Genomic DNA, 23,263 nt, shown 5'->3' with positions numbered 1-23,263 from the left:
ACTAAACAATAACCGCCAGAAACAACCTCTCTGCTGAACTCTATCAACGGCTTCAACGCCAACGTCTTCGACTGTTATATCAGAAACGGTCTAAATAAACGGCTTATTCAACGCCAACGTCGTCGACAGTTATATGATAAGCGGTCTAAATAAACGCCATCAACGCTAACGTCGCCGACTGTTATATCAGAAACGGTCTGAATAAACGGCTTTTTCAACGTCAACGTCGACGACTGTTATATGAGAAACGGTCTGAATAAACAGCTTTTTCAACGCCGACTGTTATATCAGAAACGGTCTGAATAAACGGCTTTTTCAACGTCAACGTCGACGACTGTTATATGAGAAACGGTCTGAATAAACAGCTTTTTCAACGCCGACTGTTCGCGCACACGTTACTGCGCAACCTGTTATTGTTCAGGACATATAACGGTTAGTTATTGCTTTTTTCGAATAACCGTTGTTAAATAACAGGTTAGAGAATAACGCCCCATCCCTACAGGTCAGATGAATTGAGTCACAGATTACAGAGAATGTAATCTGTGAATTGAGTCAGCTGATTCCTGCCAAGGAATCAACAAACGACGGGCCCTAATTAAAACCAATAAAGCATTTAATTTCTGATTATGTATTATAGGAATCAATTTTAGATTTAAGAAAAATGAATTTACATCAAATTGTTAGTGGAGCTTGCAATGCAGGCGATAAATGCTTTGCTGTAGGAAGTGTCGAGGGTGTCCCATTTACAGTAAGCACAATCTGTTATTTCCAGAGTAATGATTAAATTATTACTTTTTTTAAAGGCATATGCAGCGGGATGTAACATCGTCTTATTGGCCCCTACATTTGAAAGGGTGCAAATCATTCCTGGAGCTGTTCATGACTATATTCGCATAACAGCTATTGATTGTTCTAGTGATACAGGCAAAATTGCTGCTGCTTATGATAATACTGTCTGTATCTATGAGCCAACGCCTCTAATATCCAATAATTCTTCCCATGTGAGTGGTATATTAAAAGAGTAAAACAAAATAATGATGAAACATATTATTCACCTCTTTGTTAAGAATCATATTTATCTCTTCATAATCAAAAGATATTTGTTTAGGGTCTGGATTATCGATGGGTTCAAACTGGAACTTTTAAAACCGAATCAACTATCAAAACTCTTAGTTGGAACCTTGAAGGTACAAGGTTGCTGACTGCTGGTGAACATGTGCAATTATGGCATCTCAAAACATTTGCATCCGAAGTTAAAGATGATACTCATAATGAAGGTGTTACTTTTACCCTTGGGGGGGAGGCAAATGAAACATTGGATGGAGGTGATGCTGAAGACTCAGATAAAACTCCTTCAGGTGATTTTTTCATATAATTTCATCAAGCAAACAATGCTATGGCATAAGTCATTGGATTCATGAATCTGATCAATAGTATCAGCCCTTTGTTGGAGATGATGCTGCTAGGTATATGTGGTTGAGTTTCAAAGAACTTATTTCAAAATTTGATATTCCCTTAGCTTCATATAAATAATAATAAATATATTCTTCTAATAGCACCTTGTAGAAAAGAGTCATGTTATTGAAGAATACTATAAGCTTAACTTTTCAAATTTTCATAGCTCTAGTTTTGCGATATCAAGTTTTCAACATAGGATCCTAGGATCAATAACACTTTCCACTGTTAAGTTGAATAATGATTAAGCTCTTTAGCTTCGTTTATTTCATATAAATTGTCTGAAACAGTGCAAACTGCCATAAGAGAAATAAATCAAGGAAATATAGAACAAAACCCAGTTTTCACTGTGATCGAAACCTTCTCAACCTGAAAGTCCGGTAATTGAATCAAAGAGAATATCAATATAAGTATTTATTAATCATGTACTATTTTATATAGCTCCAGACTATTCTTCTCAATGCTTTTAAATTAACCATTATGAAGTGGTTTTATCTAAGAACTTAGAAAGAACAGAAGATAAACTTCTGAGGTGCAAAATATTTGTGTTTTATATTTTATTCCTCTTCCATAGCAGTTTTGGACTAAGGCGAAAGCTAAGCAGTTCTATAAATCCTAGCATATTGCAAAACAAATCCAAAATCCTATTACTCACAAATATGGATATTAGACAGGGTTTTTATGATTGATTGTAAAATTACAGTGAGCTTTGAATTACTCTGTGCTGGATCTTTCTAAAGGATTTTAAACTAAACACCTTAGAAAGTAACAGTCTCTTTGATGTTTAAGAAAAAGTAGGTAAGAGGCATGGGACTAAAACTTTCGAGTGCCAATAGTTACCATATATTTGAATAGAATCGCAAAGGATTTTTCAGGTTGTAAAAAAACAGTGTTTTATTTCATTTTAAGAAAGTAAGTTAACATGAAGGGCACCATTACTTGTGCTTGGCGTCGGAATGGTGGGGAGTTGAAACGTAAAATGCAGTACGAAGCCTACCCCTTTACCTCTTTTCAAAAGTCAAAGTCTTTTGACTGACACGCAGACAAAAATTTCTGAAAGTGTTGATTAGGTTTAGATAATGTGCAAATAACCCAAAAACTCAAAAAAAACATACATTCTATACATTGTCTAGTTATTGTATAGACATAGTATAAAATACATATCTCAACATGATGCATTGCCGGCACCATAGGGATCTGTTCGATTATTTTCCAATAAATAGTTTTTTTCTGATAATTCATTCAAGTAATTTGGAGTGAAAATACAAAAACACACCAGCAATTTTTCAAAAGATTTTTGAATTAAATAGAATATTATTTCTTCATTACAAATATGTTTTCATAAATACCTACATTACCATATACAGAATTCAATTCCATCCTGTTATAATTTCGGTGATATTTTGCATAAAAGAATATTCTCATATAGTTATTGTTGTTGTTTGTAATTGATAATCTTGTTCACTAAACTCAATTGGATTGCATGGTGCAAAACATTCATTCATTCTGTATGTGCACAGTTTAAAACAGTGTATATTGTTTTGCACTCAATTTTTAATATGTTATTACTTCATAAATATCCACTACATCTACAACAAGCACTAACTTTTCTCTTCCTCTGTTTCAACATTTTTATCAACAATAATTGCCTAAAGAAGTGTCAGAGGCAGTAAGGACCAAAACAAAGACTCCAAGTGAGTAAAATATCTGCGGATTACATTGGTGTTGCAAGGTGGATTATTATTATTTGCAGCTTCAGCTTTCATGCTTCTTTTTCAGATTTTACTATTTCTGTATGTTATACATTCTCCTTTATTGAGTTTTCTTGAAGACTCGAATGATGATGAATGGTTTAAAGATTCATTCGCTTAACACTCTTCAGTAACAGTGGTACTAATTCTATATGTTAATATTCACTTCAGTATATTTATACTAATAATAATGAAGTCTGAGGGATGAAAAATTCAACTTGATTTCTAAAGTATGATATATTTGTCATGCTACTTATATTGCGTAATTAATATTTTCATCTGAATTTTTCAACTCTCTTCAGGAAATGGAATAATTGGAATATAAATTTCGAATGTAATATCGAAACATTTTTGTCAAAACATCGTTAGGCACAAATTCGTAGGCTTACTATGTTTTGGCGAAAATGTATCGATATGAATAGTTGCGAAAAAATTCAAGGGCTGATTCCTTGTCAAAAAATAGTGTAGGTCTTACATTTACATTTATTTTAGTGGCCCCTACTTAGATACACCTCCCTAAAAGTGACACTTGAAACGGAATTTTTTTCTTAGAAACCAGAAAACTGGCAGAAATGAAATTGGGTAGACATTCTGTATGAGCGAGAAGGCAAAAAAAATTGATGGTTTTCCCATATAATAACAAGGGGTAGAATAAGCCACTACTAAATCTTGTTTCGCTGAAAAAGCTTGATTCATTTTAAAGAAATAAGATCTCTTGTAATTTATTTCCAAAATTAACGGTTATGAGAAAAAAAATTACAACAGGTACGTAGAGTAAGTCGTATTATAAGCTGGAATCTAGAATTGTATTAGAACTTGAATTTACCTAGAATGATGACATTGTAGAGGAACGCCATCAACAAATTTTTTTATTGCCTTCTACCTTCCATAAAATGTCTTGTCAATTTAATTTCTATCTGTTTTCTGGTTTCCAGGAAGAGAATTAAAAATTGCTTTTTAGGTGCCATCTTTAGGGAGCAGCATCTGAGCAGGGACTGCTCAAAAAAAAAAAAAAATATGAAAGACCCACACTATTTTTTAAGAAGGAATCGCCCCTTGAAATTTTTCGCAACTAATCGTTTACACCCTGTATAATATAAAAAAAGAACTAATTGCGAAATAATACCTACTCTCTGTATATAGTAATATTACTTAGATGTACCTATTTTTTCGTGTTAAATTGTGATAAATCCATACAATGCCATAACTATTTCTCTTCACCACACAACATTATTTTAGAACCTGAACAATCATGGCATTGCGTTTGGACAGCTACCACAGCTATACCTGTGCAACATTTGGCATTCAGTCCTGATGGCACATTATTTGCAACTTGTGGAGAAGATGACAGACTTGTGAAGATTTGGTATGAGAATAAACAATGTGAGAGCCAAACACCTCTGTTTTTATTATGTCTACATACATTTAATAATAAATTTCAGTTTTATTCACTTCAAAATCATCTGAAGAGGCAAGAGAATTAGAATACACTTTTGTTTACATTGCTCATCCCCGAGCAGTAACGCATTTGTCTTGGAGAACCACCAGCAAATACATGCCAAAGTAAGTCGTATCTAATTTGTCTATATCAAAAACTTGATGAATAATTTTCAGAGGTTCAGTTTCTAATATGTTGGTCACGTCATGCAAAGACAATATCTGCAGATTGTGGGTGGAAACAGTGCTACCAGAAGATGGTTTGGTCAATTTGTCACAGTTGGATCCACAAGCTAATCATCCAAAATTTAGGACACACCGCCACAAGCATAGATTTTTGATGCGATTAAAGCATATGAAGTGAGTCAAGATTATTATGTATAGCGATGATATCTGCACCTTTGATAGCTTATTGGGATGGAGACATGTTAATTTTCATTTCACATTGATTTCACTGAAATTCCCTTCTAGCAGAGGGGGAGAGATAAGCATTACTGGCCTTTGATCCTTGATTAATTGACTATGTAGAAGAAATATGCAGTACAGGGTGTTTCAAGCAAAACTTCCATCAGAAGCATCTTGCGAACTGAACCAGATTTTTGTCTGAAAATTAAAACTAAAATATCCTAGTCTATGAGGTACTTCCGGTGTAAATTTTGGAACGACTGAGCACAAAGATCTACCACATCGGCAGTTATTTTTCATTCGGTAGTTATATCTTTTCGTCCGAAAATCAGAAAATCATCTATGATCATCATCTTTATGTTTCGTTCCCTAAGAAAAAGAATCTTTCGAAATGCGAAAACTAGTCATTTTCAATTAGAAAGCTTAGTCGAATGTAGCATTCATGTCTTTGCCATTCTGGAGCTATCTTCTCTTCTTCTTTTCTACATGCGGTGCCCCACTGGGCTTAACTGAGGCCTCGTGACCCATTGTTGGTCCGCTTGTAGTTGGAGAGACTTAAACTCTGTGACATGTTGATAAAAATGCCACAAGTCGACAGAGGGGTGTCCCTCTCACCATAGGAGTTGTGGGTGTTGTGTTTCCTAAGTGTGTCAGTGTGTCTTCAAGGTTGATACAGAAGAACAGAATGTGTTTAACCGTTTCATCCGTGCTCCTGCACTAGCGGCACAGGGAACAGCTAGTCAGTCCCATTCTATTTAAGTGCTTATTAAACAAATGGCCTTTCCTTGCTCCAGTCACTAGACTCAGTTGTTTACTCTCAAGAGCTAAGAGTTTTTTGACCTCAGGCACAGAGGATGGTCTCTCAATGAGAAGCCTCGACTGTCTAAGACCACCTCTCATGCTCCATCCAGAGGAAAATTTCCTGTCCAGCCATCAATTGAAGAAGTTCTTGACAGATGTACGGCAGATAGGCAGCGCCGGTCCCGGACCAACAAAAGCTGAGCGGGCTCCCCGCTTTGCAAGTATGTCTGCCTTCTCGTTCCCCGGAAGTCCTGCGTGAGTCGGGCACCAGATAACTTTCACAATGTTATCAGAGCCTAGCTCCCGCAGAGCCTCCCTGCATTCATCTACTATACTTCATTCAAATTTATTTTAGCAGTCGGTTGGCCATGAAATAATTTTCTCAAGTTTTTGTAACTAGAACGAAGTTAGGTTGGCACTCATGAAATGTCGTTAATGTCATAACGCCGTTGCCACAACTAATATCAATTTTTATTACGAAAATGCCGAAAGTGATTGAAAAAAGAGACAGGGTTTCAGGAAGTGCTATGTAGAATTCAGGTCCGCTCATTCAAATAGTTATACCCTGATATTCTAAAATCCACAATACGTCAGACGGTAGCGAACATATTCAATGTAAGAGAATTTATATGTTTCATCTGAATCTAAACGACTTATATTTCAGCTAGATATTTCCACAATCAGAAAGATTGTGAATGAAGAGGATGACAAAGAATTTCCTTCTATTGGGAGACCCAAAAAAGTGGTGGCATTTGAGAATTTTATGTTTGAGTGAATTAATGCGAAAAGTTTACTACAGGATTTTCGATAAATGTCATCGGAGAATAAGTTCCCTAAAATGGATTTTTCTATTTTTCATTTGACTTGTCCTATACAATGTAAATGTCTTAAGGTACTAATAAATACCTAATTATTATTATTACATCAATGTATTAAGATGAATAGCCACAAATACGCGCAAGTTGCCCTGTTACTTGTTTATTCATGTGAAATTTTTGTTCAACGGTAAAGTTGCATCTTAACTTGAAACTTCCTTCAATTCCTTTTACTTATATTGATGCAAGATGATTTTTGTTGAAGAATTTAACATTCTTGTAATTATCTGTTAATTCCTTCGGGAGATACCCATTCCCAACCACTGCAATATATGCATTTCATCTTCGGGTTAATATTTTTGAAATCTACAAATTATGTAAGCCAAAGAGGAAAACGAACATTAACTCTCCTCAAGCTAGTGCATATTATGATATTATACTGATCTCTTGTATTTTCCATGCGAATAACTGGATTTGGTATGCCTTCTATCAGTTTGTATAAACTTCAATTATGTTCGTCACATATTTTCCGAAGAGATTCGACATTGTGATAAAATACGTAATAACAGAAACTTTTACGTAGAACGGGCAACATAGCGTTGATTTAAAACCCAAAAATGTTTTGACAAGCGTCATAACCCCACATTTTCGTACTATACAGAGTGAAATGTGTCAAATTTCCATGGCCAACCGACTGCTAAAATAAAAGTGAATGAAGTATAGGTGTGAGTTAACCCTTTCCCCAGAAAGGGATTTCAGGATTCCCTCACTGTCACAACAAATATAGATGTGTTTTCCGGAGTACCCTCTGAGGATATTCTCCAGTGTGCAGGCTAAAACAGCATACAGTTCAGCCTGCACTATGGAACAATCCTTCCCTAGGGGGATGGACATATTGAAACGAGGTCCCACAATTCCCACTCCAGCCCCTATGGGCATCACAGAGCCATCGGCCCAAGTGGGACCTTCAGGCTCAAGAAGCCTGTTTGGTGTAGACCATAGGTCTCTGTCAGGGACAATTACCCTGTAGGGTTCGGCATAGTAGAAGCTGGTGCTTGCGCGGTCCCGTCTATGGAGAAGGGATGCGTTGGCATCCCTCACCATCTTAAGAGCCCCCGCATGTCCCCTGAATAGTCCTCTATCTCGCCATTGTCCCTGTTCCCAAACTCTAAGAGCTGTCTTCATAGCCACCTGTGTAACTACAAGGTCCAAAAGTGGTAGGCCCAGCAGACACTCCATAGCTGCCGTAGGGGTGGATCTCAGTGCGCCTGTGATGGTTAGACATGCGTTTCTCTGACATCTAGTCATAATGGTGCGGATGGAGTTCTTCCCCATGGAAGTCCACCACACCAGAGATGCGTAGGTAAGGACAGGCCTCACCACTACAGTGTACAACCAGTGCATAATGTGTGGTTTGAAGCCCCATCCTTTACCAAGCACTCTCCGAGTAGACCAAAAAATTACATTAGCCTTGCTCGATTGACGAGTCTCAATGTGTTTGTTCCACAATAACTTGTGGTCCAGTGTCACACCGAGATATCGAACTTGCTCGGATAGGGTGAGCCCAATTCCAAACAAGCTAGGAAGCTTGATGTTGTGGGGCACCCTCCTCCTAGTAAAAAGAACCATCTCTGTTTTACCAGAGAGTTCGTTCTCTAAGCATCATCGTTCAATCATACCACGAGCATTCTGCATCAGATCGAAGATCACACTGATTACCTTACCTCTGATCAGTAGGACAAGGTCATCCGCATAGGCCACAACAACGAGCCCAGCCCTCGTCAGCTCGACCAGGAGCCCATTCAGGACAAGATTCCACAGTAGTGGTAATAAAACACCTCCCTGCGGACATCCCCTTCCCGGTGAGCCACAGATTGTCGAGCCGCCTAGCCGAGCAGTTATGCTGCGATCCCTCAGCAGAGACCTCGCCCAACGACAAAGTGTCGGTTCCACGCCATGTTTGGACAACGCAGCTTGCATCGCGCCAAACGCAGTGTTGTTGAATGCACCTTCTATATCCAGGAATACAGCCAGTGTCCATTCTTTGTGATGTAGTCCGTCCTCAATGCAGTTAACCACCGATTGAAGAGCAGAATCTACTGATTTGCCTATTTGGTAAGCATGCTGGCAGGGGTGAAATGGGTACGCCTGTAACGCACCATCCCTGATATATCTTTCTGCCAATCTCTCCAGCGTCTTGGTCAGAGACGAGGAAAGGCTTATTGGACGAAAGTCGTTCGCTCTCGTATGCGTGGGTTTGCCAGGTTTGGGTATGAAAACAACCCGCACCTCTCTCCAGGGCAATGGTTTATGTCCTAGAGCTAGACACGCTTGGAGTATGTCTAGCAGTGGGGAAGACATCCAGCCCCAATAAGGAGTGCCGGAACTATGCCGTCCTCGCCCGCTGCTCTGTAGGGCTCGAATCCGTTAATAGCTCATCGGATTCGAGATTCACTACTTGTGAAGCCAACTTCCAGTCCTCTCGTGAGGCATGTCGTTGGCGCTTATCCTGCGTGTTGTTGTTCTATGTGAAGCCCGGAAAATGCGCCTATAGGAGATGTCTTAAGCTTTCTTCCTCTGAGCATGTTTTATGCCCGCTAGGAAGCTTTAAGTAGTCTATCGTGAGTGTGCCTTCTGCAGAGAGTATCTTCCTTATCTGATTGGCTTCAGGTGCACCCTTTATGTCGCTACAGAAGCGCCTCCACGATTCCTTACGAGTCCTTTGTATCTCTTCAGGGCCGATTTGTAATCATCCCGGTCATTTCCAAGGCCAGATCTCATTGCCCTGTTAAAGAGATGCCTGCTAGTAAGTCTGGCATCGGTCAGCTCAGGTGTCCACCTCTTCGTCTGACCCTTTGGTCTACGAAACTGAGGTCTACAATTGCTGTGGTAGACTGAGATAATGGACTCCTGCAGCTTGTCAGCAGCAGTGTCCAATTCTCTCGTGGTCTTTGGTACAAGGTTCTCCTGTCCCAGGTTGTCAGAGAGGTCTGTCAAGTAATCGAGCTATCTTCACAAAAGCACAATCATCGACGTATAACGTGGAGAAAGCTGAACATCGTTAGTCAAATAGGAAAATTTGTATCGTCAAATACACTTGTCGACTTGCGACATATGCTTAGAGTAGAACTCTACGTTGTACTGCCGAAAATTCCATACAACAACTTTTTCAAATTTTCCCTATTTTCGACTATTTCTCGTATTCCTTATAGATCGAGAAGTGTCGTTAGAAATATTATTCTGCTAGCGATCTTTGGCTTTCTAACTATGTACATACATATACAACATTCCATGTCGACCCTTTTTCACATTGGGATTCTCAGAATTTCCAACATATCTTCCCGACAAATATTTTGACGTTTGACAGCCTCGTTTGGGACATGACCCGTTTTGTAGATTAGCATTAGGAATCAACTCCTAAACGGCTGTGAACCTTGAGCGTGAACAGCCTGTAGATGAGGTCAAGTGTCTCAGTTTGAACAAATTACCTATGTAGGTATATGCACACCTGCAATACTGATTCTGATGGGATTTATCTGCATATCAATGAAATGAAGATATCACATATTTTATTTCGTCAATTCAGAGGGAGTTGCCATAACTTGGAACAAAATGTTCCTCTGAATAATCGAAAACATTACGCCTAAAGGCAGTAGATATAACAATCTTATTTAATTCAGATGCATAGCACCCGCCGATATAAATATCATCAAGTGTTACCATTTGAAAACTAGCCGATTTGCCATCGTCAGAGCCCTAAATGGAGTACGCTCCACCGAAGAAAAGCAGTGCTGACCATGGTTTCGGTCTCATTTGACCTCATCAGAGCAAAACAGCTTCACGTTTGGAATTGATGGACTCTTTTTCAATACTGGCAACCGCTACTGAGTACTATCCAGTAACCCAGAGATGAACGCGTTCCCAACTTCCCGATTCGCACACGCTGATGCTTGCTAGAAGCAGGCTGGCGTACAGAACACACCCGTGTTGACTTACTTTATGGGCCTATGGTACTGAATCTGAAAATGGTATGGTATGGTATGAAACTGAAATATGGGACACATGCCATTATCTTCGTCTGGGTTTCTATCTGGAGGGGACTGAATCGGATATCGTTTCATACTAGGTGGCGCTCTGTATTACTGGAGAGTACTCAGTAGCGCTTGCCAGTATTGAATAAGAGTCCATCAATTCCAAACGTTCTCCATCGGAGAAGAAGCTATGTTCCTCTGATGACTATCTTTTTATAAGGCTACCAGCCACACATCTCAAAAAATTAGGTAAACATTCATTTGTAGGAACTATTCATTTTATATCCTAATAGAGAACTGTATTGTTAATAATTTCTTCTGTAAATATGTTAATAAAGATTTTGTGTATGTATGTATGATGAGGTCAAATGAGACCGAAACCATGGTCAGCATCTGCTTTTCTTCGGTGCGTACTCCATTTAGGGCCCTGACGATGGTAAATCGGCTAGTTCAATTCAGATCGTAACACTTGATGATATTTATATCAGCGGGTGCCAAGCATCTGAATTAAACCAGTTCCTCTAAATGTTTTATAGGTTTTGATCAGAATACATTCACAACTCAAACAAAATCTGATTGAATTTTTTTCATTGACCATAATATAAATCTCAGGACTTGCTTTCATATACGTCGGCATGCGAAGCATCAGGCACAAGGAACTATTGGTACATCTCCACCTATACCTACTTTACCATCAACCTATAGTGTGCATGATTTTCATTCTTATGGATATCATGGTACAGGTGAGTGTTTTCAATTCCAGCCCGCAATTCAATTCGAAATGTTTAATTATTTTTCTAGGAGTTACTCCTGGTCTTCATTTTCATCTTGCTGCCAGTGTTAACGCCGAGACAGATATTCCGCTTGTACCAAATATAAGTTTTTGCAATCCTCGGCCTGCATTTGTACTACATTGGCTTGATAATAAGGAAATGCACTTTAGTCTTCAGGCGGAATCGTTATTGGAAGAATACACTAAGTGAGCTGAAACTATTTTACGCTGATTAAAAACAGTCTTTAATCATATTATTGTTTCCATAGACGTACATCTGTTCATATGGAAGAACATTCTGAGGAACCTTTAGAGTCAAGTGGATCTGATGGACTAGATGCGCGAATTGAAACACTCTTGAGAGACTGGCATCATAGTCCAGACTTATTGTTCAGTATTCATCCTCTGGATGGCAGTTTCCTTATTTGGTGAGTTTGGATTTAACATTCTTTCTTTCAAGTAGTTTATTCTATTCCTATATTTCAGGGTTATTGAGTGGCTGGATGAATACCATCCTGGTTCTTTTCGTCAAGCACAAGTTTCATTCTCTACTCGTATTCCCCAAGCTTTTCCAATAGGAGATTCTATGAGTATGTCAACAACAGTTAGTTTATACCATGCAGCACCATTGCTGAAACATTTGGTGAAGGATTGCATCAACAAGGATAATCTTCCTATAATTAAGGAAACTAAAGAAAATGGAAAAATATCAGAGGTACAGAGATTTCAAATGAAAGAGAAATTGGTTTTCCAATAAGACATTGATGCCTTTTAGCACCGAATTGAAGACAGGATTTAGCTCCAAAGTGAGGTTTTGTGGAAATTTTTAGGATCATCCCCTACTTTCTAATATACAAAATTGTTTTTTTTTAATGATTCATTTTAGTTTCCAGTGATGGGATCCTGGTGAAATTCAATTCTAGACTTCATATCGGTATCACTTCATAAACTTTTTAGGGTTTTCACTCCCAATCTCTGAAACAAACTCAATTAAAAATGAAATCAACGATTTGCTCCTGCGTAAATTCTTGCACTAATTTGTCAGGAGCAAATTAACTAGAAAAAATTGTTGCCTGACAATAACTCAAAATAAAAAACGTTGAAATTATAATTCTTTGTGACAAATTAGTGCAAGAATTTACGCAGGAGCAAATCGTTGATTTCATTTTTAATTGAGTTTGTTTCAGAGATTGGGAGTGAAAACCCTAAAAAGTTTATGAAGAGATGCAAAATCCTCCCAAAATAAATTTCAATCGATATCTTCATATCGGTACTTTACAACTACATAGTTGCTTAGTTTCAAATCAATTATAAGGTTTTAATTTCGATAATCTATGGAGGAAATCGAGGAACTTCTAATAAAATCAACTGTTACTTTTCTGAGAGCAATTAACATTATTCTACATCTTCAAGTTCCAATAACAAAATGTTGTGGTTTAAGTATTGCTGGATCTTTCTATTGTGATGGTTTTAACCATTTATTTTTCACAAAATCATTTCATGCAAGTATGTGTACGTAACAAATGAATTGATTAACACTCTACAGTATTTCTTACTACCTCGAATTATATTCAGGGATATATTTACTTGATTATAGTGTGAAGGGAAATCTCAAAATTTCAATATTTCTATGAAATACGCATTCCATCACATGTCTTCTTGGAAAACTTTACATCGTATACAGGGTGTTACATACAAAGTGACTACTAGAAATTTCTAGAGAATCGAATGAGATTTACTGAATTATGCTTGCCTTGGTTGTTCTTTCGGTTATACTGGAAGTTGAGTCAAACTTATTTAAACTGAGACTTTATATTTTTGGATTTTTCTCAGAATTGTTACTAGGTTTCATTTGAATTGAACTTCCTCATACCTCAGAGTTGAAATAATACTATCCTCAGAGAATAGCATCTTCAAAACTGTCTTCAGTGGTAGTCCTTTTTTCAAACATCTTGTATCTATATGTACCTCGTTCAGAAAATTTTCGAGAAGCTATAACAATTAATTCATTATCCTTGAGTCAAATTTGAGATAAATGATTAATATCTTCAAAACCTTAATGTTTGGTTATGGTGAAATTCACATGAACCGTAGTTACAATTTTGCAGAGAATTCAAAAATGTAATCAAATATAAGGGTATCCCATTTGAAATAACAGAGTAAGGCTCAATATAACCAGAAATACCAACAAAACAAAAACATTTTAGTTCAATAGATCCCGACTATTCGTTATGATCCACGAATTTTCAGAAAAAATCTCATTCGTTTGTCTAGCTAGATATTTCTTATCCTGTTAAATTCACATTAATTATGTTCAAGGATCAACAGGCTAAAGAAGAACAGGCAGATACTTCACCACATGTATCTTTGGTTACTAAACATGATAATGGTACTTTGAATTTGTGGGAATTAACGTTTGCTGAAAATACGAAGTTCAATCAAGTCCTAAGCATAGGACATAGAAGTCGTGCTTCAGGACACAGATTCAGAGTTAATGATATAACATGTCATCCTGTTTTACCTTTATTACTCACTACTAGTCATCATAATATTGTTGACTCAAATAAAACCGAAAGTAAGAGTGTAAGTATTTTATAAATTTTATTCTCCTCAATGTATTGGTTAATTGTTTTTTATCAGGGATTCTGTAGTGAGCTGATTTTGTGGAGGGTAGATGCCGTTGGCCCACTCTCAAAATCTGGCGGTATTTCAGAGTTGGCAAGGATCAGCTCTCCTGAACCATCAGCATTCAGTAATGTAGCTTGGATTCCAACTCTGCTTCCATCAAGTACACTAGGAACGTTTTCAAACTCCCCAAGTGCATGCTTTGTTGCTTCTGATGGTCACTGCTTGAGAGTATACCAAGCTGTAATTGACGCTCGTACTCTTCTTGCGGAGCTCTCAGTGAAAGAAAATAGAAAGAATGAGGAAAATGAGAGTGCAATGTCTGACTTGTCATCAATGGATGAAGCTACCCTACTAGAAAATATAAATATTGTGTCACAACAAAGTACATCCAGACCTGGGTGTATAATTCAATTGGAAACTATTTCAGAAGCTATTCAGTGGCATAACACTATTTTCCTGCACGTTTACCAGGAACAGTTGATAACTGGACAGAGAACTGCCCCCATAAATTTATCTGGAAACGATGCTATGGTTGATCTACAGCAGTCTACAGTTTTTGAAGAACCATTTTTCATTGTCCTGTTAGATTGCACAGATCAGAACACCATCATTCATATGTGGAAGTTGGTTATTGCATCTAATGAGGGTGAACTGTCTTTAACAGGTATAATTATAATTAGCGCCGGCCTACTTCGCTGGACAAATTTGTTGCACTCAATTTTACTTATCTCATTTTACTTCACTCAGCTTTACTTTATTTCACTTCCCTTATTTACTCTAGTCTGCTCTACCCTCATCTACTTCTCTCCACTTCATTCCACTCTACTCTACTCTTCTCTACTTTACACTCTGCTCTACATCTACTCTACTCTTTTCCACGCTAATTTACTGTATTTGTAGTCTGAAGCATACCTTAGAAATTTCCCTTCCTAGCAGTCAAATTCCCCTGAAAATTGGTTGGGTCACAGTAAAACAGATAGACAAAAAGTTCATAAGTTGATTATGTTTAGATAACAAATAACCCAAAAAAGTCAGATACCTGCAAATTACTTGTACTCGAGTTTTATGTATTAGTATACTGGAAGGTTTTTTTATGTTGAAACAGTCGAAAATCACGAAAAAAAAAACGTTTCCTTTCCCCTTGAACAAAAAAACAATTTTTATTTTTATTCTACGACACAAAATGCACTGCTGAATAGTGAAGTGGATACTCTAGAGAAAACTTACTTTTTGCATTTGAATCAAATTTTCAGTGTTGCTGTACAAATAACTTGAAGATCGTTTTCATAGATAAAAAATTTATTTACGAAGGCGTGTGTGACGAAGCGTGTAAAATTGTTGCTACAAAACTCATGTATATTTTGCCGTAAAAATGCTGAAATTGACCCCTTCACACGGAGAGAGGAGATGGAAGAAGTTTTAAGCGACTTCTTCCTTGAAACCACAAACTTTTCATTTGCAACAATGTTTCCTTTCCGAAATATTTGACTATTTCATCTTAAGGAAACCACTCAGTAGATGTAGATGATTATATAATTTATTAACATTTTTTTTAACTCCTCGATAGGAAGCCAAATGTATGTACCGGATTGTAATCTGGTTCAGGACGAAAATGATCTTTCTAGGCGAAATAGCTTGGAATCTCTGCATTTGAAGCATGCTAAAGTGACCCCACATATCAATATAACTACACGAAGAGAAGTAAAACAAATACTCCCTATCCCAGAAGGCGTTGAAATCGTTCATGCAGCTCCTGCAGCTGGACACTTGAGTTCGGCGTCAATATATCCTGCTTGTTTGGCGCCATACTGTTTTGCTACAGCTTGTAGTGATGGTATAATCAGATTCTGGTCTGTCTCTAGTGAGGTACAAACAGTAAGGCAGTACAATCACTTGATGCTTGAAGAAAATGGGGAGAAAGTAAATACAAAGAAGGTAATAGCACAAAAGTTGAATCAAAATATTCTTGGACTTATTGGTCTTAATACTTGGGGAGCCCAAAAGGAAAATTTGGGATTAACTTGAGAGTGTAGGATCAATATAATTGGGGATATTTTGAACCGTGTGGAGTACCTACCCCAGAGATAAGGCAGCCAACGCTCCAATAAATCCCCATATATAACCGTGGGCTCCCCTACTATAATCCCTAAAAGGAATTATTTGGTTCTTTATTCCTAGGAAGAAAAAAATTCATCAAAGATCGTTTTTAGTTTTACCAGTTGATGCTTTTTGTTTCAATGTTTATTGAAGACTTCTTAAATTATAACAAATTGCATGTTTTTTCTGTTATATTCTAGGTTTGGGTTGAATGGAACATGCACAAGGAATCGGCTATAGAAATAGAAGGGCAGGTCCTCAATATTAGTGTAGCCTACTCTGGTAGGTTGGCTTGCGCATATAAATACGGAAAAAGCTTCACAAGACCAAACAAAAATGATCATGATTCGAGATATATAAATTTATGTGTTGCAATTTATGAATGTGAAAGTACAGGAGGTACGGAATGGATTCTTGAAGACGTAATACATCTGAAGAATATTGTGTTACCCAAGATAAACATTGATAGACATCTCGACTTGAGTTACCTTTATGACTCAAGAACTTTGAAGAAAAAACAGCAGAGATTGAACGAGGTCTTACATACTCTTGCGGAAGATAGACCTAACACTTTATCAGCAGAACCGATGAAACCAACATTACTTGCAGTTCCAAGTTTTACTACACTTCAATCTCTGAGAAAATCCATTGCAGAAATGGGGAACATCTGTCCAATAACTCAGAAGCATATTGTTCAGCTAGATTGGGTTTCTTGTGAAGATGGATCTCACATTCTTACTGTAGCATGTGGAAGTAAAATTATGCTTTATACCCCTCTCTCCACTGACTTGGCACAGGCCAACGTGAAAGCTATGAAAGAATCTATCAGCAATTACCGCCCCATTTTGAGAAAGGCTAGTTCTCTGGCCCAACCTATGTTTGTTGACGATTTTAAATGGATGACTTTGAGAAAAATTGAACTGGAAACAGCTGACGGCCTACCTGCTTTACCCATGCAAATCAGTTGGGTCAGAGATGGTATATTAGTGGTGGGGATGGACTCAGAAATGCATGTTTATACTCAATGGAAACCTCAAAACTCTGATCAGAAAACAGATGGCGACGAAATTGACTGTAGGGCTGGGAGAGAGGTAGATTTTAGGACTTTGACCCAAGAAAATCAGAGAAAACTTGCTGCTGTGCCAACCTTAGGTTTGTATCAATTTTATTGGCATCAACAATTTTAGTCCGGTTGATATGATAAATTTTTATTTTCAGGAAGAATAAGTTCTGTAAACCTTCAAATATTGGATCGTAAGAGAGCAAATAAAGAGGCTAATATTGATTATATGCCTGATTATGGACTCTTTGAGGCTTCAAGAATAGCCTGTCCAGTTTTACCGCAGTATCATCCAAAGCAACTGATGGAACTGCTGAATTCCGGAAAAATTCGTTGGGTAAAAGCTATTTTAGGCCATTTGGTTAAGTGTATTGGTGGAACCACACAGGATACTCCGGAAGAAATTCAGAATTGGGCAAGGGCCAGAACATTGTCAGTGAGTTATCCAGCTGGAAGTCCAGAACATAGAGCAAGCATAGGTGAAATTACCTTGGACTATGATGAAATTCAAAATATAGCGCCCTTGCCTTTATGGACACTTTTGGCAGCTGACAAAGAGAGACCAGGTAGGCTCTCTGTTTTAGTTAACGCCCTCTATCTTTCTAAGATCTTTCCTTGAGCTACAATTATTGAAGATTATGGTGGCTATTATTCATATTATTGGCCCTAATATACCTGTATACTGTGTCTACAAATGTTAGAAGTTTAAGTCTGAAATATCTCATCTCATCAATAATATCTTTATACATTTCAAAATTTCAATACAGATTCGCTACTGCACCTGCTGACAATTATAACAATGTAGCAATATCTCTGTGTTTAGACCACACTCCTATTGGGGCCTTTGTCGCTTCCAGTTGAGTTTTTTGTGTTTGTGACCATAGATTTCTCTATATTCTTATCTATGATCATGACCATGAAGTTTGATAGACCAGTGAATAATGGCTCATTAATCACAAGCATAGACCAACACTAATCACAAATGATTTGTGAATGTCATTTCACACAAGGAAACAGATAGATTATGATCAATGGTTGTAGACCAATAAATTAATCTGCATTTTCAGTTGTTCAAGAAGAGAAGAAGGATTATAATGAACTCTTTGATAACAACATCGTAATGGAAGAATCCTTGGATACTCTCTTGGAAGATCAAGACGTTTCCAGGCTGGAGAGGCGTCCGTCAGAAAGAAATATAGGTTTAACACATTTCACCCCTAAACAAGGACGGATTCTGTCCCGTCTTTTGACGCACATGCATTTACCAGGCCTTTCAAGTTTAGATCAGATGCACTTGTTAGCTCTTGCTGATACTGTTGCAACCTGCAACACTGATTTAGCCGAAAGATTTGCTATTGATGCTGCTAAATCGGCAATGGCTAAAGAAAATCTTGTAGGACAACCGGATGAAGTAATTGCCGATTCTCTTGACGATTGTGGTCTCAGATTTTTACTTGCTATGAAGCATTATGGATACTTATTGAGGTAAGTGCTATCTCCAAAAAGTAACTCAAAACGATTATGTAACGTTCAAAAAAATGTATCGTCATTGAAGAAGAATAATTAACGAGCGTTCCAAAAATTCTGGTTAAGGCTATGGAATTTGGACAGTTGGAGTTTTGAAACGGCATTTCAAGTATAAATCGTCAACGACGAAGAATTTTGAAACGCTCCTCACTTCATTGTCCGACCTATTGGGGTAACTGTAATTCCGCTTCTAAAAAAAAAGTTATTGGATGCATAGTATAAAGGCTCAGCCCAAATTGAAGCCTCACTCGATTTAAGGGCTCATATTTGAGAAGGAGCTTGTTTGAGGAAAGGGAGAAGATGACGCATGTTATTTCAGTTGGAAGTTTTTTATAAAATTTCGTGTGAATCAGGGTCTATTCTTGGTGGAGACTGACATTTTCTAGCTATTCAGCTTTTTTTTTGGATGGGAGGATGGCACAGCCAGAATATCAAACTGAAAATTCATATCTTTGTTTTATAATAATTGTTTTCAATCAATTGAAAGAAATTATATTTTTAAAATTCAATTGCCTTATTTCACTCAATAGATGCCTTCCGTTGGCGCAGAGAGCTCAGTTCCAGAAGCAAGGAGTTGGAACGAACAACTTGGCATGGGCTTTCCACTCAGAAAGTCAAGAAGAACTTCTCAACCTCATTCCGAGCTATGCAAAAGCAGAACCTACATGGCCTCAATTAAGAGAATTAGGTGTAGCTTGGTGGATAAGGAACATGAGTCTATTGAAGCAATGTGTTCAAGTACTTGCAAAAGCTTCATTCCAAGCAAAGCAAGACCCAATGGATGCAGCTTTATATTATTTAGCAATGAATAAGAAAAGTCTTCTATGGGGACTTTATAGGTGTGTAAAATATGATTAGTGGTGCATTCAAATCATTCATTCACAAATTCTTCCAGATCTAAGCATGATGAGAGAATGACGAATTTCTTCTCAAATAATTTCGCCGAAGAAAGATGGAGAAGAGCAGCATTGAAAAATGCTTACGCTTTGTTGGGAAAACAAAGATTCGAACACGCAGCAGCATTCTTCCTGCTTGCAGGAAATCTCAAAGATGCTGTTGAAATATGTATCAATCGGTTGAATGACATACAGTTGGCTATAATAATTATTCGTTTATATGAGGGAGATGACAACATGCTGAAAAAATTACTATATACAGATATTTTAGGATGTGATGAGGATGGTAAGATTTGATTTGAGGGGTTTATAGACAAGAAATTTCATTTTGAGAGATAATGTAAAACATATTAATCACTAAAGGTTTTCTGCACTTATGGAGGCACTTGTAAGGGGAGTCATCCTACTGATCGTTCGTTATAAAAGATAACCGATAATGATAACACGTTGAGAATTATCAACTAGATACTCAAATTTTTTTAAAGAAAGAAGCAAGACTACATCGGTCAAAATAGTAATACAGTAGAGACTCGATAATCCGGATCAATTAATGCTAGGGCTAATCCGGATTAATGAGAAATCCGGAATATCGCGTCTTACAATTCAGTAGATATGCAATTTAAAAACGGTTAAAATAAATATAGGCTTTATTCTCGAAATCCCAACACAAATGTATTATTTGGAATAATTAGATATTTCACGTTGTTTTTTAACTGTAAGAGTAGGAGAATGCTTAATTAAAGCTTTTTCCTGTATCTTTCAGGAGCAGCATATAAGTAATTCCAATATTATTCTCTTCTGCCCATTGCAATCCCAATGTAAAATATTTACATATGTTCCACTAACACCATCTTTCAATTTGTCTAATATCTAACTTTTTTGTTTTATAGACAAAGTAACATGTTTCCGCTTTATCATTGTGCACTATTATAATATACCAAAACACGTCCGACCGTCAAAATAATAAGAATACAAATGAGTGTTTTCGTTTAGAAATCAGGTTAAGACAAGTTAGAACCTGTAACTACGTATGCAACGGTGGCAAATTCGGATTATTGAGTCTTGCGATCCGGATTATAAGGTACATAATACAATCTTGACGTCAATCCGGACTAGTAAGATATCCGGATTATCGAGTCTCTACTGTATTTGCTTTGTATTTCAAGAAATTTATCGATATGGCGGGTACTTGATGAAAATCCATAATTGAACTAAAAACAGATTATACAATTTTCACAAAATGAATTGTTAAACCACGACACGTGTTTCGTTTACTTTCACCCAAGATACTATTATGATAGCGATACACATGTCGCGGTTTAACAACTAATTTTTCTGAAAATCAAAAGTCTGCTTTTAGTTCAATTGCGATTAGTTCTTAATAAACGTCTAATAGGCCATAGCGGCGAATCACCTCGTTTAGTCCATTATTGAAATTATCGAAAATTCTGAGCCGAAAGATTCACTTTTCATATTTGATACCCTGTATCCCGAAAATTAGAATGAACACTTTTGCCTGACAGGTCAAAACGCCTAAAATTCAAGAAATTCAACCCAAAGCCATTTTCTTTTCGAATTTTGCCGGGTCCTTTTACTATATTACTGAGACTTAAATTTGATCAGAAAATAATTGTGGTAGGTTTCAAACTGTGATAAAAAAAAAATGAAATTTTTTTTGGAAAACTGCATTTATCCCATCAGAAACAATTATGTATAATCTGTTCCTTTTGAAGGCAACAACCAAGATATCTGCAAAGCACATCCCGATCCGTTCTTGAGGTCTATGGCCCTGTGGACATTAAAAGATCATCAAGCCGCACTCAGCACGCTCTTGATAGGAAATGCCGGTACTCAGCACAAATACCATGATGATGAGAGCAAAGAGTCTAGAGAAACAAACCCTAATGTTTTCAATTTCTACATCTACCTAAGAACTCATCCCCTTTTGATAAGGCAGCATGTTGCAAGCAGGGGACAAAGAAAAGTGTGGTTGCCTGGAGGAAAACAAGTAGTGGTAGAAGAATCCATCACTCCACTCGAGAGACAGCTCTATTTTACCACCGCTCATGGTCACTTTAGAGCTGGATGTCCAGCATTGGCTCTGGAAGTTTTATCCAAACTTCCTCTGGTTGTAGCCGATCCAAAGCAAACTCCAGGTAAATTAATATTTCGCATTTGATTTTATCTAAACTTTTTTTTATCAAACCATAGCTTCCACACCAAAAGAAACTAAAACAGCACCTGAGATTGATACAGGCATCCTGAGCTGGGATGGTGTTAAGCTCGAGAGCAATCTTGAATCCTGTGCTATGGATTGGGGAGCCCCTGCGACAAATTTTGGTGTAAAAACAGATGATTTCGAACTGAAATGGAGTGATGATGAAGAGGATAAGGTAGTTATTATTTTTATATTATCATAAATCTCGATCTTACTCTCTTCTTAGTTTAGCGATATCGAAGAATTTTAAGAAATCTCAATAGAATTGAGAAAGTGTGGATTTATCAACAAACATGTATCGCCAGTGAACTCTACAAAAACTGGAACGGCATCTAGATGCAGGCAAACTGAGGAAGACTGAAAAGGAAGATATAGAGCAATCTATCTCTCTCTCCGCTGTGTCAATTGGGTTATAACAATGTAAACAAAAACACCCGGGGCGTTCAAGTGATACGACTGCTACGTCCGACGTCTGATGCGGTTGTTCGATTTGTCGCCGAACCATTAGAAAGAGATGGGTTGCCCAACATCATCCCTCTCAATGCGACACATTTTTCGTCGTATTTCGGTACCTAAGAGGCCCTTCCAGTTCTGGATCCCTGATTCCCAGACGTGTTTCAAAAAATGCGAATTTTTTCGGTTAATCGGGATTTTTGTTTTTAACACATTGACGGACAGTACCTATTTGGCAGTTGCTTGTGATATGACGCGCACGTATACTGATTTAATATGGTTCAAAATTGGAGTGATATACATCAAAATATTAGTAATGATGTGAGGATGTGAATATGGAAAAAAAACAACAGACGGCTTTAGACGTCAGTGTCATAACATAAACATATTTCTTCATTTTTTTATGACATTGACGTCCAAAGGCGTTCTCCTTTTTTCAACAAAAAAAGTAAAATTTTTCTTCAATAGATTTGGTAAGAAAGTTATAATGAAAGTTTAACACGGAAACTACGTAATTTTCGAGCGTAACACTCTCACATTTGAACAAATACTGAACACGCTGAATGGCTGTGTCGCGGCTGAATACTCGATATGGCGAAGCGAATGATTCGATCAAGATCGTCATCTTTGGGGTTCACAAAACTCAAAATGTGTGAACGATGTGACGCTTTTTCATAATATCACGCTTTTCCAACGTCCAGGAACGTCATGTCGATGTTAGACGAGTTTATAGGAAGACGTCTATAAACGTCTAAAAACTATGCCGTCACATCATGCACAGCGACCTGAACGTCTATAGACGTCGTTGTCCGTCAATGTGTTAAATAGTTTGTTTCGGATAAATCGGATTTCGGAAAATGTATTGAAAATGATGAATATTTATGGAAAAAACTTCCTCAGTAGATTTATTCCAAAAA

At 37.4% G+C, this 23,263-nt stretch overlaps 1 protein-coding gene across 8 annotated transcripts in view; it reads left to right on the top strand.

Moving 5' to 3' along the window:
- Positions 1–549: 549 nt before the first annotated feature.
- Positions 550–23,263, top strand: part of LOC123316050 (dmX-like protein 2) — a 42,683-nt gene continuing 19,969 nt past the window's right edge. For 4 of the 8 annotated variants that reach the window (XM_044901967.1, XM_044901964.1, XM_044901966.1 and 1 more), the window contains exons 1-21: positions 550–748; positions 804–1,001; positions 1,109–1,358; positions 3,111–3,149; positions 4,446–4,589; positions 4,649–4,769; positions 4,821–5,003; positions 11,308–11,438; positions 11,497–11,674; positions 11,737–11,895; positions 11,954–12,182; positions 13,787–14,050; positions 14,108–14,759; positions 15,663–16,030; positions 16,393–17,344; positions 17,411–17,818; positions 18,320–18,737; positions 19,310–19,618; positions 19,675–19,961; positions 21,409–21,831; positions 21,887–22,068. In XM_044901967.1, the coding sequence (XP_044757902.1) occupies positions 662–748; positions 804–1,001; positions 1,109–1,358; positions 3,111–3,149; positions 4,446–4,589; positions 4,649–4,769; positions 4,821–5,003; positions 11,308–11,438; positions 11,497–11,674; positions 11,737–11,895; positions 11,954–12,182; positions 13,787–14,050; positions 14,108–14,759; positions 15,663–16,030; positions 16,393–17,344; positions 17,411–17,818; positions 18,320–18,737; positions 19,310–19,618; positions 19,675–19,961; positions 21,409–21,831; positions 21,887–22,068 (5,982 nt within the window). In that variant the 5' untranslated portion in view covers positions 550–661. The remainder of the gene's footprint in view (positions 749–803; positions 1,002–1,108; positions 1,359–3,110; positions 3,150–4,445; positions 4,590–4,648; positions 4,770–4,820; positions 5,004–11,307; positions 11,439–11,496; positions 11,675–11,736; positions 11,896–11,953; positions 12,183–13,786; positions 14,051–14,107; positions 14,760–15,662; positions 16,031–16,392; positions 17,345–17,410; positions 17,819–18,319; positions 18,738–19,309; positions 19,619–19,674; positions 19,962–21,408; positions 21,832–21,886; positions 22,069–23,263) is intronic. The other 4 variants (XM_044901968.1, XM_044901965.1, XM_044901963.1 and 1 more) reach the window with 2 other exon arrangements.

The sequence above is a fragment of the Coccinella septempunctata genome, chromosome 6 (assembly GCF_907165205.1).
Source record: "Coccinella septempunctata chromosome 6, icCocSept1.1, whole genome shotgun sequence".
In the NCBI taxonomy this organism is placed as follows: Eukaryota; Metazoa; Arthropoda; class Insecta; order Coleoptera; family Coccinellidae; genus Coccinella; species Coccinella septempunctata.
The sequence above is the reverse complement of the archived record's forward strand: the minus strand, read 5'-3'. Positions and strand labels throughout refer to the sequence as shown.